General features: G+C 41.3%; 1 protein-coding gene across 1 annotated transcript; it reads left to right on the plus strand.

Moving 5' to 3' along the window:
• The first annotated feature begins 378 nt into the window (after nt 1–378).
• Nucleotides 379–10,155, plus strand: LOC125508391. Its single transcript, XM_048673100.1, has 13 exons — nt 379–806; nt 2,226–2,397; nt 2,472–2,689; nt 3,273–3,336; nt 4,741–4,813; nt 5,499–5,576; nt 5,768–5,925; nt 6,094–6,262; nt 7,117–7,576; nt 7,712–8,086; nt 8,588–8,791; nt 9,126–9,259; nt 9,591–10,155. Exons 1-13 carry the CDS (start codon nt 441–443, stop codon nt 9,769–9,771), a joined length of 2,652 nt encoding a protein of 883 aa, XP_048529057.1. The 5' UTR covers nt 379–440; the 3' UTR covers nt 9,772–10,155.
• Nucleotides 10,156–16,776: the final 6,621 nt, after the last annotated feature.

The following is a 16,776-nucleotide window of genomic DNA, read 5'->3' on the forward strand; positions in this document are numbered from 1 at the left end:
CTATGGTAACTTCTGTGTAACATCATGGTAACTTTTGGTCGAAAAAAATCGTCGAAACATATCAATATGAGATTTACTTTTAAAGATCTCTTCAAGATAGATTTAATGATAAAAATGGGTTTTTAATCAGATTTTTTAGTTAAGAGATAAGACATTTTGAAGTCTGAAAAACCAAAACAAAACCACTGATGTCATTTGTTAGATGTGTCAAAACAGATGATAATGAAGGCATTACGACCGTGTAGTTTGGTGCCGCACGTGTGATACTTATTATTTGAAAAATTAAATTACTTGAAAACATGGTCTAGCAACTGTCGAAAAAAGAAGAAGAAAAAGGGCGAACGGCTTCGCCGGCCCTTCGCTCTCCCTCCAAAACTTGAAAACCTGCCTATCTTATCCAAAACCCTCACTCTCGTCTTCTCCACTAAACCCCGGCCACGATGGCCACCCCTTCCACCTCCGCCTCCACGGCCGCCTCCTCGGCATTCCCCCTCACTACTGCTGCCCGCTTCCCTCGCGCCTCCACCTCCGGCACGCGCATCCCCGCCCTCGCTGAGCGGCGCCGTACGCGGCGGCGGCGACTACCCGAAGGGAGCGGCGGCGACCGCTCGGCGGCCGCGGGGGCAGTGGAGAAGGGCCTGCGCCTGGCCTTCTTGGAGCAGCTCGCAGAGCGCGCCCGCGCTGCCGACGCCCTCGGCGTCGCGGACACCATCTACGACATGGTCGCCGCAGGCCTCTCGCCCGGGCCCCGTTCCTTTCACGGGCTCGTCGCCGCACACGCCCTCGCTGGCGACGCCGAAGGCGCTGTAAGTGTACACAGATGTTAAGTTTTGATTTGACGGAGCTGGTATATTGGCATTGGGGTTAACTGACCCCAATGAATGTTTGAAAACACTTCATTAGTTAGCACAAACTAATGTGTATTTGTAGAAGATGACACCAATGTAGCAGAGATAATATAATGATGACCCCATAGGAATTTTTTTCTAGCTTCGTCTATTGCACCGGTGTGAGACCACAGAAGTTCGCGTGAGGTGTTTGATGAAATGCACGCGCCCCTTTGGGGTGTCTGTGCTTGGTAGGTAATTAAGGCGGCTGGGTGCTTGGCCGGAGTTGTTTCACCAAGTTATGAGTCCATGAGCGTTTGCTTTGGTTGGTTTTCTGTGGTCATAAATGTGCAATTGTCGAGTGAACAGGAGGTTCTCGGAGGCAAAGCTCAAGGTTTGCTAGCTTTGTTCTTACCGCCTTCCTTGAACTTGAACCTGTCTTGACTTGTTGTTGGATGCTTGGTGCTGTTGCTTTATAATATAAAGCGGGGGGAAATCCTTTTTCGTGTTCTTACCGCCTTGAAGACTTTCAAGCGGTATGTAGTGCTCCGGTGATTTGTTGTTTGGTGCACCATACGTGGATTTAAAATTCTGTTGATCCTGCAAGCTAAATGGAAAAATGAAAAGCAGCGGTGCCACACAGGAATCTGATGGTAACATATGAATTATGACATCAAAACCCAAGAAGGCAAGTAGGGTAACAGTCAAACAAGTAGTAACCCAACCATATATTGTTTATAAAAGCATTATATCTCCAGCGAACAAAATACATGTCGGGCTTCTTCTTCAGGGACAATCCAGTCTGCAGTGGTCAGCCACGATGTATATAAAAGTAGATGAAAGGTGTCGAAGTATTTAGATGCTGTGGGGCTGACCAATGGTGTTTTGGAATTCTGGTGAGGAGTAAGATATATATGCAGGCACGGCATCTCATTTTCTGCGAAAAGAAAAAATTGTGTTGTGTGTGCGCGTGCCCGTGCCTTACTGACCTAAGATCTCTGTCAACAAATTGAACACCATGTAAATTGATTTGGTCAACATCAAACTTAAATGAGTTATCAGCGCAAGGTCAGTTCTCAAATATATTCAAGGGTAGAACCTCTTAAGATTTTTAAGGCCAGAGGTCGTTACCTCTGCCTCTGGCTTCTCTATGGAGGCTTCAGAGTAAATATATACATGCATAGATATGTTGATTCTGTGATCCTAAGTTTATTTCAGTGATAGCCAGGTTATTCTGGACTTGTGTCCTAATTATGTTTATGATGCTTAATTATTTTTGTGGGACGCTTGCATATTGCTTTGATGAATGTTTTTTGAATGTAAAAACTTACATGTTTTTTTTTTCAAATAATCACATGTATTGAATTTACAGAATGCAATGTTACATTTTGTATGCAGATGCAAGCTCTTAGGAGGGAGCTAAGTTCCGGCGTGCGTCCTTTACATGAAACTTTTGTGGCTCTAGTCCGTGTCTTTGCCAAGAAGGGTCTTTCTACCAGGGCAATGGAGATTCTTGCTGCTATGGAGAGATATAAGTATGATATTCGCAAGGCTTGGCTAGTTCTTGTAGGTATGAAAATTGGCTTGTCTTGCATGTTTGATTTGTTCGTTGAATGGTTATTGTAGTCTTCCTTCTGTGAACAGAGGAGCTAGTCAGGAACCATTATCTGGAGGACGCCAATACAGTATTTCTGAAAGGAGCAAAAGGTGGTTTACAAGGAACTGATGAACTTTACGATCTTTTGATTGAAGAAGATTGTAAAGCTGGAGACCACTCCAATGCTCTAACAGTTGCATACCAAATGGAGGCTGCTGGAAGAATGGCAACCACATTCCATTTTAATTGCCTTCTCAGTGTGCAGGTGTGACCTTGATTTACACCATAGTTTGCTATTTCCTTCTGCCATCTATTTGTTCAGTTGGCATAGTAGAGGAATATATATAGGGATTATTTTCTACCAATACTTCATCCAGGGAAAAAAATCCTATCGAGATTAATTTGTGAAAATAATATGACTTCTGCTCCCAGAACAGCAAGCAGCTTATGCAGCATAGTAATGTATATCATGATATAGGGGTTAATGCTAATGCTTGGACTATTTTCTAAATTTTCACTACAGGTGTGAGTTTTACTTTACCTACACCAATGGTGTTCTAGGTCTATCTATCTAACTGTCGTACACTGTGACATTTATGATCTCTAACACATCACATGGTGGTAGTAGCATATGTGCAGTTCATAAATTGTAAGTGAGCTGGGTTTGGTTAGTCTTAGGTGTTGTGAACTAATCCTGATGCATCAGCTGTTTAAACTGCCATTAGATTAGAAATTCTTCAGACGATATATCGTCTCCTTTAGGAACATGGTTCATTGCATGAGTGTTTATGTTTTAGATTCTATACGAATAAGTTCAACGTTTTAAAATAAAAATTCCTTTTGTTCAGGCTACATGTGGAATTCCTGAAATTGCATTTTCAACTTATGAGAACATGGAATATGGAGGTGAAGGTACGCCCATCACGTCCACCGAATCTGCTATGCCTTTTGCTTTCATTTTATTCGTTGTGCCTGTTTTCTTGCCAGACATTTGGGAAGTCTTAACCATATTTATTTTACCAAATATTGTTTGTTTAACATATAATTAATGGTTTTATGCTAACAATTTAAACTTAAGACGTGAAAATATTGTGTTCATGTGTATAGTCCATACAACTCGCCATCCTAGCTAAAAGGGAATGATAGACTACTCGTATCAACAAGTTGCACCTTCTTTCTGGAAGCCCATCTCCGATCCTCTGGGTTAAGTGTGGTTGGCTTGGTGCAATTTGGGGATGGTTGACCGACCGGGAAGTTCTTCTCAGGTGCGCACGAGTGAGGACAAAGTGTGACCGATGTTGGTTTGTGGGCCTGTCTAGATCCCACCAGGAGTAATGACTGCCGGTCTGGGCGAGAGGCTGGGGTGTTACATGAGTGGTATTGATAAGCATCATTCGGGTAAACGGTTCGTTTAGCATTTGGTGTGCATGTTTAACCATTGCTAGGACATTATGTCTATATTCTCCATTTATTTATGGCAGGTGGTGTTTTGCTATTTTGTTATTTGTCTACTTGAACTAGTTGTTATTTGTCTACTTGAACTAGTCTGTAGTTAGTAGTTACTGAAATCGGATTGTGGATTGTAAGGTCGATGTAGGCTTAGTGGTGGTGGAAATTCCCCAGGTGGTTCACCTGTGGCTGAGGCCGTTGGTGCTGTGCTAGCACCGTGGCTGACAAGTTGTAGAAAGGTAACCGGGTAGATGAGAGAAAGCACAGAGGATTGGAATACGTTTTAGGAAGAAGTTTCTTATTGCTTGCCTAAGAGCTTTTTTATATCCCAGTGGACTCCCTTTTACAGAACTAACATGACTTGGCTCCTAAGACAATGACTCAATGTACTAACTCGATTCCTCACTACTCCAACACTAACCAAAAGATAATCCTCCAACTGCATACATTGTTATGTACCTGCGCCATCCTTGAGCCTCGCTGCTCCGCCTCCTATGAATTATAATATTATTGACCTCAATACGAATCCGTAAGAAAGTTACAATATACAAGGTGACAACAAGGTTTGAGTGTTCAACCTTATAGTCAATGTAGCTTATGTGCAAACAAATGCACCATATGTTCTTTTTGGATTGTTGACCTTTAGTTCACTAGTTCTCCAACAGAATTCTCCCACTGTTACTACAATATTTAATGTATCTCAGCAGTAGTAATACTAGCTTTCTTGTACAAGGAAAACAGAAATATCTGGCTAACTTATATCACATGTGCAATCATGATGTTTTCATGTAATCTAGATACTGATTCTCTCCTAATTTTGAAACTGAATTAAATTTGATGCTGACTTCCCTTTCCCTCTCATTGTAGATTACATGAAACCTGATACCGAGTCTTATAATTGGGTTATACAGGCATTTACTAGAGCTACTTCCCATGATAGGTATGCCTAATATTTACTTCCAGATTTTCTGCCATATGTGTTGCTTTGTTCTATTTTTCATATTTATCATAGTTAGCTTGTTAACACAAGCATGTGTATTTGTATCAAACCTGAATGTTTGAAACAGTTAGATGTAAAAGAACAAATGGTAGTTGTAGCTCCATGGCATATGTAGGGAAAGCTCAAAATTTTGGAACGGCATCTCACCTTGCTCTGTGATAGCTACTGTTTCTTAAACATGGAAAAACTTTGAAAAGAAGCATGCTATGTTGACTGGAGAACTGAGGGAACCTCTAACTTCGCTGCCATCAATAGTAGTGTAAATATAGGAAACTGCATAGGATTGTGCTTCCATGCTTCATGTTCTGGCTGCCGTTGTAGCGTCGAAAGGCAGTTTGTATTCTCTTGTTTTCAATGAAAATATATGCAAGTCTCCTTCGTATATTTGACAAAAAAAATGTTTTTGCAGCCTTTGCATCTTCTGCTTTTGCGGATCTTTCACCTAGTTCTTCAATTAATTTTTCATGTTTCCTTTTTGAGAATGAAACCTGGAAATAATAACTCACTTTTTTGTGTGAGAACATGTTACACTATGATCCATGTTTGAGTTATATTCATGATTTTGACTGTTATTAAGAATTACTCTTCTTTTTTGTCTTCATTTATGGTGTTTTATTGTCTGCAGGGCACCGGATGTGGCAGAACTACTCGGGATGATGGTGGAAGACTACAAACGTGTTCAGCCTAATGCAAGAACTTATGCGTAAGAACTTCCCTTGTAGAGTAGTCACTATTTGAAGAGCTTATGATTCTCAAAGGGATCGATTATACTGTGTCTATGTGTGATTTCTGAAAATCAATAGAAATGTTCTTGTTTCTAGTTTGCCAACTCTCATTTTTCTTGTAATATGTGTTTTTCTAAAGCAACGATGGATGACCAGCTACTGTTCCCAGGTTGTTAGTGGAATGCTTTACAAAGTACTGTATGGTCAATGAAGCGATCAGGCATTTTCGCGCTTTACGGAGAATTCCTGGAGGAACAAAAGTTCTGTACAATGCAGGGAATTGCGGCGATCCACTTTCTCTCTATCTACGTTCACTGTGCCTTGATGGTGAGCTTTCACCCTTCTGTTGATTAGTTTTACACAACATTGTTTCACCCCCTATGTATTCTGTGCTCAAAATATCAACTAGCATTTGTCTTTTATACTTTTAGGAGCTTTTGCATTATTGTGAACATTTAGTACTTTCCTGAGCAGGTAACTTATTTTTATAACCAGGAAGAGCTGATGAGTTGCTTGAGGCCTTAGAAGCAATGGCTGACGATAACCAGACTATTGCACCTCGAGCAATGATTTTAAACCGAAAATACCGCACATTGGTGAGCTCCTGGATAGAACCATTACAAGAAGAAGCTGATGTTGGCTTCGACATTGATTATGTAGCCAGGTATGACCTTGAAAAGTTTTTGTTTTGAGGAAAACATTAAGTGGTCTTAGGTTCTTACAATTCAGGATGATTAACCAGTCATGATATGCCTAATTGTCAACTATTTTCTTCTTTTTTGGTGATGGGCTTGTACATAGTTTTTGTGAAGGGTTTGGGTTGTGAAGGGTTTGGTGCACATAGTGACATTGCGGCTTCGGGTCCTAACATGCAACATTAGTTTATTTATGTATGCCAAACTCGCGGGCTAGTATTTTGGTTCTTAATTTTTTTTCCAGCCTAGCCCCCTTATCAAGATTTATCAGTTGTGGTCCGTTAATTACAAGAGGATCTGTCAGATCAATGGCTGAATGCTCGCATTTTGCTGGTTGACTATCGTGTTCTGTTGATATATAGAAAATACAAAAACCTTAGTGATATATTTTCGTACCCTATTGGTATATAAAATACATATACTGTTCACTGTGGGATGACAAGCTTCCGTGAGGTTCAAGATCTGATACAGCCTCTGCAGAACTTCCAGTGTGATGAGAATAACATTGATATCTGAAGTTACACCTGAGGCAGCAAAACATACCATGCAAAAGATTCGACACTTGATGTTGTGTACTAGGACCTTGTATGGGCTCTTTGCCCTCCTCTTTTCTCTTTTTAATCTACATGCAGTTCTCCTGCATGGTTCGAAAAAAGAGTAACATATGCCCCTAGATTGAGAACACAAGATGATCGAATAGCGGTTCAAAACTTTAACAATAAGTATTGCAATTCTAGAGAGATCTCATACATGCAACTGCAAGTTTTGTTCCTCCATAGTATTGTTGTTTACAATATTTGTTCCACCCGTGTTGGTTTTGCAGGTATATTGAAGAAGGAGGTCTTACAGGTGAGCGCAAACGTTGGGTGCCTCGTAGAGGGAAAACTCCTCTAGATCCAGATGAATTTGGTTTTGCCTATTCAAATCCAATAGAGACATCTTTTAAACTGCGGTGTTTTGAGGAATTGAAGTTATATCACCGAAGACTCTTAATTACACTGCGGAATGAAGGCCCTGGTATTTTAGGTGATGTATCTGAAGATGATGTACGAAGAGTAGTCGAAAGATTAAAGAAATTAGTTGTAGGGCCAAAGAAGAATGTTGTTAAGCCCAAGGCAGCGAGCAAAATGGTAGTAGCTGAATTGAAAATCGAGCTGGAGGCGCAAGGGTTACCTACAGATGGAACTAGACAAGTACTTTACCAGCGAGTTCAAAAGGCCAGGCGAATTAATCGTTCACGTGGTATACCTCTTTGGGTTCCTCCTGTAGAAGATGATGAAGTGGTATGCAATGTGACAATACTTCCTATAATTGTTTTTCATCTGTTACTTTACCATGTGACAGGTAACAATGTTATCAGTAAATTGTGTTACTTTTTATATACAGTTCTTTAATGTCACACACAACACTCTTGATAGGTCGACGAAGAGTTAGATGAAATGATCTCACGAATCAAGCTAGAAGATGGAAACACAGAGTTCTGGAAACGGCGTTTTCTGGGAGAAACTCGAAACCATCTTTGTGAAGAAGATAGCAAAGAAGATCCAGATTTTGATGACGAGTTAGATGAGGACGACGACGATGATGATGACGATGATTCCGCCAAAGAAGCAGATGAAGATGAGATAGATGATGAGGTCATTGACCGAACGGAAAATCAAGCTGGTGATGACGAGACTAAGGACAAACCAGCGAAAGGACCCAATCAGCATCTTCAAATGATAGGAGTCCAGTTATTGAAGGATCTAGAGAAGGCATCTGGTTCAACAAAGAAATTAAAAAAAATACCTGAGGTATGGAACTAATCTGACGGTGTGTTCTAAGAGATGCTTAACTTGTTTTCACTATAAGTCCGTTAAAGCTTTTGATATCTTTGTCTATCTATATAGTGCATATGCTTTCATTCTAGGAAATTTAAGACTTTCCTGGACCTTACAACGCAATTAATTATTTTTTGTTGGCTAGTGAATTGAAACTTTCCAATCATCTAAATAGCATCAAATGACTACCATGGCAACAAATTGCATAGGTGTTAAATTTTGTATCTGTATTCTTGTTTAAATTGTCGAGAATTAAGATAAGGTTTGGAATATATTCTTGAGGAATCTGTAGGCTTTAGTTAGCAGATCGTAGCAAAACTATGTTTGTTGTTTCCTCTAATTTGAAAATTCATGTTAGTGACCTTTGTTAGATATAAATTGTGTCCAGTTGTTATGTCAGGTGGATATAGCGATAAGAGCTAATTTTGTAAGATTCTTACAGATTTTGAAGCATATTTCTTGCTGTATCTGCAGATTGATGATGACGAAGATTGGTTTCCTGAAGATCCAATTGAAGCTTTCAAGGTTATGCGCGAGACAAGAATGTTTGACGTGGCAGATATGTATACTACCGCGGATGCCTGGGGATGGACATGGGAGAGAGAGCTAAAGAAAAAGATGCCACGCAGATGGTCACAGGAATGGGAGGTTGAGTTAGCTATCAAGATAATGAATAAGGTATTCGTAGTTCTCTAGCCAAATTCTTAAGAGTTGTTTTCCTGGTATGATGTTGTCTCGTTGACTATTGCTTTCTTTGGTTAACCATTTTCTCTCACAAAGCTGTGGACCTCCACTGTTTTGCAGACTAAAGGACGCCAAACACATATGCTTTGTTTTACTAGAATATTTTCCAGTTCGATACATAGTTTTCTTTCAATTATACATTGCTTTTGTTGGTTTCTAGGTTAGCCTGATTAGTGATGTGGCGTTGTGTTGGTGCTTTGGGCTTGCACAAAAGTTAAAGAGGCCTGACATTCAAACTGTGCCATATTACTGTTTTGTTGAATTTCAGGTAATAGAGCTGGGTGGTAGTCCGACTATTGGAGATTGTGCCATTATACTGCGCGCAGCAATGAGAGCTCCAGTCCCCTCTGCTTTTATTACAATATTGCAAACAACACATAGCCTGGGCCATAAATTTGGAAGGTAAATGTTAAATTGTTATGGCTATTGCTGCATTAAACAGGTTACATCCATGATTTTCTTGCCCATTTCATGTTGGAATTTTAGCTCTGTATCTGTCTGACGAGCATTACAGTTTTTTTTCTCGCCGTCCAGAAATAAGTGTATAGGCCACTGCACTTTTGCACCGTGCATGTAGTTTAATACTGTTGGAGTATTTTCATTTCAAGGATATTACTATCTCATGGACTGCAAAACACACATAATCCAGTGAACTGCAGCTCTGAAATATTTTGTGTATATGTGGCAAGGTGTACTAATATACCTTCCGTTACTTTTTTTGTACTGGAATCAGCCCGCTGTACGACGAGGTAATCTTGCTGTGCCTTGATCTGGAGGAGATGGATGCGGCCATCGCCGTGGTCGCAGAAATGGAGACAAATGGAATTAAGGTCCTGGATGAGACCTTGGACAGGGTTCTTGCAGCCAAACAAATCGGGAACGGGAACTCTGCACTCCAACCACCAGCCGAGTAGCAGCCCTATTTTGACTTTGAACTCGGGAGCCCTCTGCAGCCGTGATCTGGTGATCTGATCTATTACACGGAAATCACTCAGCTCCATACCATTGATAGGCCTGAGCTTGCCTTATCAAAATTTGATGGCGACAAGGGAGTTGCTGCATGTGCAGATGGAGGAAAGATCAGCGTACGCTTCTGCGTTGCTTGATCCCCCGTCCGTGTCAAGCTCGGTCTACTCACCGTGTGTTGTACGATGTATCTAAAGAGGACAGACAGTTTCAATAGAGGAAACAAAATGTGCTTTCCTTTTCCAAACACATTCTTGTTAGTGTGTACTGCTCTACTTGGCATGTTTGGACCTCAGAAATTTCACAAGAAACAGCATAGTTCTCTTGCCCTAGGATGCAGAAATTCATAAGGTGCTACATAACCATCTATGACGAGCTTGAGGGAAGACTTCTTCAATACCATTCTCCATTGATCTGCACTAGTCAGTGATTATAGCATTTGGTCGTTTGCTTGACATACAACATAGCCAGTGTTTAAATAACCAAACAAAAGTCTCACTCTCTTCAATGGACAGAAGAGCACAACCTAATATGATAGATTCTCCATGATGATTTCTGCCAACAAAAAGTACTGTCTTCGATCCACATTATTTGTCTTAGATTTGTTTAGATATGGATGTATCTAACACTAGGTGAATCTAAGACAAATATTATGGATTGGAGAGACTAGCAAATTGTTGAAATATAATGTTCTCCTTTCTTCACCAGTTTGAACTATTGGAGCATGAATTCAATATGGTATCTGAGCTAAGATGTCTCAAGTTCAAGGCCCTGCTGACACAGTATTAAACATAAAAGATTTTGCGGTCTACATTGATCCCACATCCAAGAACTAATATAGTCTAGACGTGAAGGAGTGTTGAAATATATGGTTTGCCTCTCTTCATCAGTTTGGACTTTGGAGCAACTATCTATTTTTTAAGACAAATTTATTAACTCAAAATATAGCATCAAGCGAATATAACACATAATGACCAACACCCTACCTCTGCATAATTAGGATGCACATAACCAACACAACTATTCTGACCCAAGTAACTAAAGGAAAACCCCGGCTTAACTAGAAGGAAGTGGTGGATCAATCCAGAGGTTATCATGCCATCCATGTTCGAAAAACCCTCTTTAACCACCTCATCCAACCGCATAAACACTGCAACGGTATGTACTTTGTTCAGTGCAGTATAGACCATGTTCTGAAAAACCCTCTTTAACCACCTGATCCAACCGCATAAACACTGCAACGGTATGTACTTTGTTCAGTGCGTACAATAGAAAATAACCATCGTATGAGAAGAGTTTGTGCCATTGAAAACAATATAATTTCTACATAACCAAAGCGACCATAATAAGACAGACGCTCCCATGCTTATTAGCGTTCTAAACCTATTTGGTACTCCATCCATCCAGTGACCATAAATATTGACGACACTTGTGGACGAATATAAATTGGACGCTAGTTGGATGGCACAAACTTGCACCGGAAAGGAGAGGTGTTTGATTGTCTCACCGTGAGAACAAAAACTACACCTCTTACATCCTTCTCGGTTGCGGAGAGTGAGGTTGTGTTTGGTTAGCACAACTCTCCTCCGAAAATACCACATGAAAATCTTAACTTTTAGTGGTATACTGGTATGTTTGAATTTCATATTGGTTTATTATTATCCACCGACGATACATAGAGTCAACTGTGAAGGACCCAAATGTCCTGAAATTTTAGCGAAACACATCCCATCCTTGCGTTAGCCTAATCGAATCCAACTATGATAGAAGATGCTGCCATGACATAAGACGAGGACCAATCAAATCTCACCTGAATTAAACATCCAGTGGGAAGGTGCTGGGCACATGCGCTAGAGTATCATTCTCATCGCGAACAATACAATACAAGGTTAGATACTGTTCTCAGAGAGTAGCATTTCCTAGCGAATTTTCCTTCCAGAAATGTATCTTTGAGCCGTTCTTTATCTCAAAAGATCCAAAGTGAAAAAGATGTTTCCTTGCCGCCATCAGACCAACTGAAAGGATGTGGATGTTGAAGGAAATATGCCTTAGAGGCAATAATAAAGTTATTATTTATTTCCTTATTTCATGATAAATGTTTATTACTCATGCTAGAATTGTATTAACCGGAAACATAATACATGTGTGAATACATAGACAAACATAGTGTCACTAGTATGCCTCTACTTGACTAGCTCATTGATCAAAGATGGTTAAGTTTCCTAACCATTGACATGAGTTGTTATTTGATCAATGAGATCACATCATTAGGAGAATGATGTGACTGACTTGACCCATTCCGTTAGCTTAGCACTTGATCGTTTGTTTACTGTTATTGCTTTCTTCATGACTTATACATGTTCTTATGACTATGAGATTATGCAACTCCCGAATACTGGAGGAACACTTTGTGTGCTACCAAATGTCACAACGTAACTGGGTGATCATAAAGGTGCTCTACATGTGTTTCCTATGGTACTTGTTGAGTTGGCATAGATCAAGATTAGGATTTGTCACTCCGATTGTCGGAGAGGTATCTCTGGGCCCTCTCGGTAATGCACATCACTATAAGTAACATTCCGTTAGCAAGCATGATAACTAATGAGTTATTTACAGGATGATGTATTACGGAACGAGTAAAGAGACTTGCTGGTAACGAGATTGAACTAGGTATTGGATACCGACGATCGAATCTCGGGCAAGTAACATACCAATGACAAAGAGAACAACGTATAGTGTTGTGCGGTTTGACCGATAAAGATCTTCGTAGAATATGTAGGAACCAATATGAGCATCCAGGTTCCGCTATTGGTTATTGACAGGAGACGTGTCTCGGTCATGTCTACATAGTTCTCTAACCCGTAGGGTCCGCACGCTTAAAGGTCTGTGATGATCAGTTTTATGAGTTTGTATGTTTTGATGTACCGAAGGTAGTTCAGAGTCCCGGATTTGATCACGGACATGACGAGGAGTCTCGAAATGGCCGAGACACAAAGATTTATATATTGGAAGCCTATATTTGGATATCGGAAGTGTTCCGGGTGAAATCGGGATTTTACCGGAGTACCGGGGGTTACCGGAACCCCCCCGGGGGTTTAATGGGCCATGATGGGCCTTAGTGGAAGAGATGAGGGGCTTCCAGGGCAGGACGCGCGCCCCCTCTCCCTCTAGTCCGAATTGGACAAGGAGGGGGGGCCTTTCCTTCCTCTCTCCCTCCTCCTTCCCCCTTCTCCTATTCCAACTATGAAAGGAGGGAGTCCTACTCCCACCGGGAGTAGGACTCCTTCTGGCGCGCCTCCTCCCGGCCGGCTGCCTCTCCCCCTTGCTCCTTTATATACGGGGGCAGGGGGCACCTCTAGACACACAAGTTGATCATTGAGATCTCTCCAGCCGTGTGCGGTGCCCCCCTCCACCATAATCCACCTCGGTCATACTGTAGCGGTGTTTAGGCGAAGCCCTCCTGCGCTAGCTTCATCAACATCTTCACCACGCCGTCGTGCTGACGAAACTCTTCCCCGAGCTCTACTGGATCGTGAGTTCGCGGGACGTCACCGAGCTGAACGTGTGCTGAACGCGGAGGTGCCGTACTTTTGGTGCTGAGGATCGGTCGATCGTGAAGATGTACGACTACATCAACCGCGTTGTCATAACGCTTCCGCTTAACAGTCTACGAGGATACGTGGACGACACTCTCCCCTCTCGTTGCTGTGCATCACCATGATCCTGCGTGTGCGTAGGAATTTTTTTTGAAATTACTACATTCCCCAACAGTGGCATCCGAGCATGGTTTTATGCGTTGATGTTATATGCATGAGTAGAACACAAGTGAGTTGTGGGCGATACAAGTCATACTGCTTACCAGCATGTCATACTTTGGTTCGGCGGTATTGTTGGATGAAACGGCCCAGACCGACATTACGCGTACGCTTACGCGAGACTGGTTCTACCGACGTGCTTTGCACACAGGTGGCTGGCGGGTGTCCGTTTCTCCAACTTTAGTTGAACCGAGTGTGGCTACGCCCGGTCCTTGAGAAGGTTAAAACAACACCAACTTGACGAACTATCGTTGTGGTTTTGATGCATAGGTAAGAACAGTTCTTGCTCAGCCCGTAGCAGCCACGTAAAACTTGCAACAACAAAGTAGAGGACGTCTAACTTGTTTTTGCAGGGCATGTTGTGATGTGATACGGTCAAGACATGATGCTATATTTTTGTATGAGATGATCATGTTTTGTAACGGAGTTATCGGCAACTGGCAGGAGCCATATGGTTGTCGCTTTATTGTATGCAATGCAATTGCCCTGTAATTGCTTTACTTTATCACTAAGCAGTAGCGATAGTCGTAGAAGCAATAGTTGGCGAGACGACAACGATGCTACGATGGAGATCAAGGTGTCGCGCCGGTGACGATGGTGATCATGACGATGCTTCGGAGATGGAGATTACAAGCACAAGATGATGATGGCCATATCATATCACTTATATTGATTGCATGTGATGTTTATCCTTTATGCATCTTATTCTGCTTTGTTTGACGGTAGTATTATAAGATAATCTCTCACTAAATTTCAAGATAAAAGTGTTCTCCCTGAGTATGCACCATTGCCAAAGTTCGTCGTGCCGAGACACCACGTGATGATCGGGTGTGCTAAGCTCTACGTCCATCTACAACTGGTGCAAGCCAGTTTTGCACACACAGAATACTCGGGTTAAACTTGACAAGCCCAGCATATGCAGATATGGCCTCGGAACACTGAGACCGAGAGGTCGAGCGTGAATCATATAGTAGATATGATCAGCATAGTGATGTTCACCATTGAAAACTACTCCATTTCACGTGATGATCGGTCATGGTTTAGTTGATATGGATCATGTGATCACTTAGATGATAAGAGGGATGTCTATCTAAGTGGGAGTTCTTAGGTAATATGATTAATTGAAATTAAATTTATCATGAACTTAGTACCTGATAGTATTTTTGCTTATCTATGTTGTTATAGATAGATGGCCCGTGCTGTTGTTCCATTGAATTTTAATGTGTTCCTTGAGAAAGCAAAGTTGAAAGATGATGGTAGCAATTACACGGACTGGGTCCGTAACTTGAGGATTATCCTCATTGCTGCATAGAAGAATTACGTCCTGGAAGCACCGCTGGGTGCCAGGCCTGTTGCAGATGCTGCTGACAACGTTAAGAACGTTTGGCAGAGTAAAGCTGATGACTACTCGATAGTTCAGTGTGCCATGCTTTATGGCTTAGAACCGGGACTTCAACGACATTTTGAACGTCATGGAGCATATGAGATGTTCCAGGAGCTGAAGTTAATATTTCAAGAAAATGCCCGGATTGAGAGATATGAAGTCTCCAATAATTTCTATAGCTGCAAGATGGAGGAGAATAGTTCTGTCAATGAGCATATACTCAAAATGTGTGGGTATCATAATCACTTGACTCAACTAGGAGTTAATCTTCCTATTGATAGTGTCATTGACAGAGTTCTTCAATCACTGCCACCAAGCTACAAAAGCTTCGTGATGAACTATAATATGCAAGGGATGAATAAGATTATTCCCGAGCTCTTCGCGATGCTAAAGGCTGCAGAGGTAGAAATCAAGAAGGAGCATCAACTGTTGATGGCCAATAAGACCACCAGTTTCAAGAAAAAGGGCAAAGGGAAGAAGAAGGGGAACTTCAAGAAGAACGGCAAACAAGTTACTGTTCAGGAGAAGAAACCCAAGTCTGGACCTAAGCCTGAGACTGAGTGCTTCTACTACAAACAGACTGGTCACTGGAAGCGAAACTTCCCCAAGTATTTGGCAGATAAGAAGGATGACAAGGTGAACAAAGGTATATGTGATATACATGTTATTGATGTGTACCTCACCAGAGCTCGCGGTAGCACCTGAGTATTTGATACTGGTTCTATTGCTAATATTTGCAACTCGAAATAGGGACTACGAATTAAGCGAAGACTGGCTAAGGACGAGGTGACGATGCACGTAGGAAATGGTTCCAAAGTCGATGTGATCGCGGTCGGCACGCTACCTCTACATCTACCTTCGAGATTAGTTTTAGACCTAAATAATTGTTATTTGGTGCCAGTGTTAAGCATGAACATTATATCTGGATCTTGTTTGATGCGAGACAGTTATTCATTTAAATCAGAGAATAATGGTTGTTCTATTTATATGAGTAATATCTTTTATGGTCATGCACCCTTAAAGAGTGGTCTATTCTTGTTGAATCTCGATAGTAGTGATACACATATTCATAATGTTGAAACCAAAAGATGCAGAGTTGATAATGATAGTGCAACTTATTTGTGGCACTGCCGTTTGGGTCATATTGGTATAAAACGCATGAAGAAACTCCATACTGATGGACTTTTGGAATCACTTGATTATGAATCACTTGGTACTTGCGAACCATGCCTTATGGGCAAGATGACTAAAACACCATTCTCCAGAACTATGGAGCGAGCAACAGATTTGTTGGAAATCATACATACTGATGTATGTGGTCCGATGAATATTGAAGCTCGCGGCGGGTATCGTTATTTTCTCACCTTCACAGATGATTTGAGCAGATATGGGTATATCTACTTAATAAAACATAAGTCTGAAACATTTAAAAAGTTCAAAGGATTTCAGAGTGAAGTGGAAAATCATCGTAACAAGAAAATAAAGTTTCTGCGATCTGATCATGGAGGAGAATATTTGAGTTACGAGTTTGGTCTACATATGAAACAATGCGGAATAGTTTCGCAACTCACGCCACCCGGAACACCACAGCGTAATGGTGTCCAAATGTCGTAATCGTACTTTACTAGATATGGTGCGATCTATGATGTCTCTTACTCATTTACCGCTATCATTTTGGGGTTATGCTTTAGAGACGGTTGCATTCATGTTAAATAGGGCACCATCAAAATCCGTTGAGACGACGCCTTATGAAC

This window comes from Triticum urartu, chromosome 1 (assembly GCF_003073215.2).
Source record: "Triticum urartu cultivar G1812 chromosome 1, Tu2.1, whole genome shotgun sequence".
Classification (NCBI taxonomy): Eukaryota; Viridiplantae; Streptophyta; class Magnoliopsida; order Poales; family Poaceae; genus Triticum; species Triticum urartu.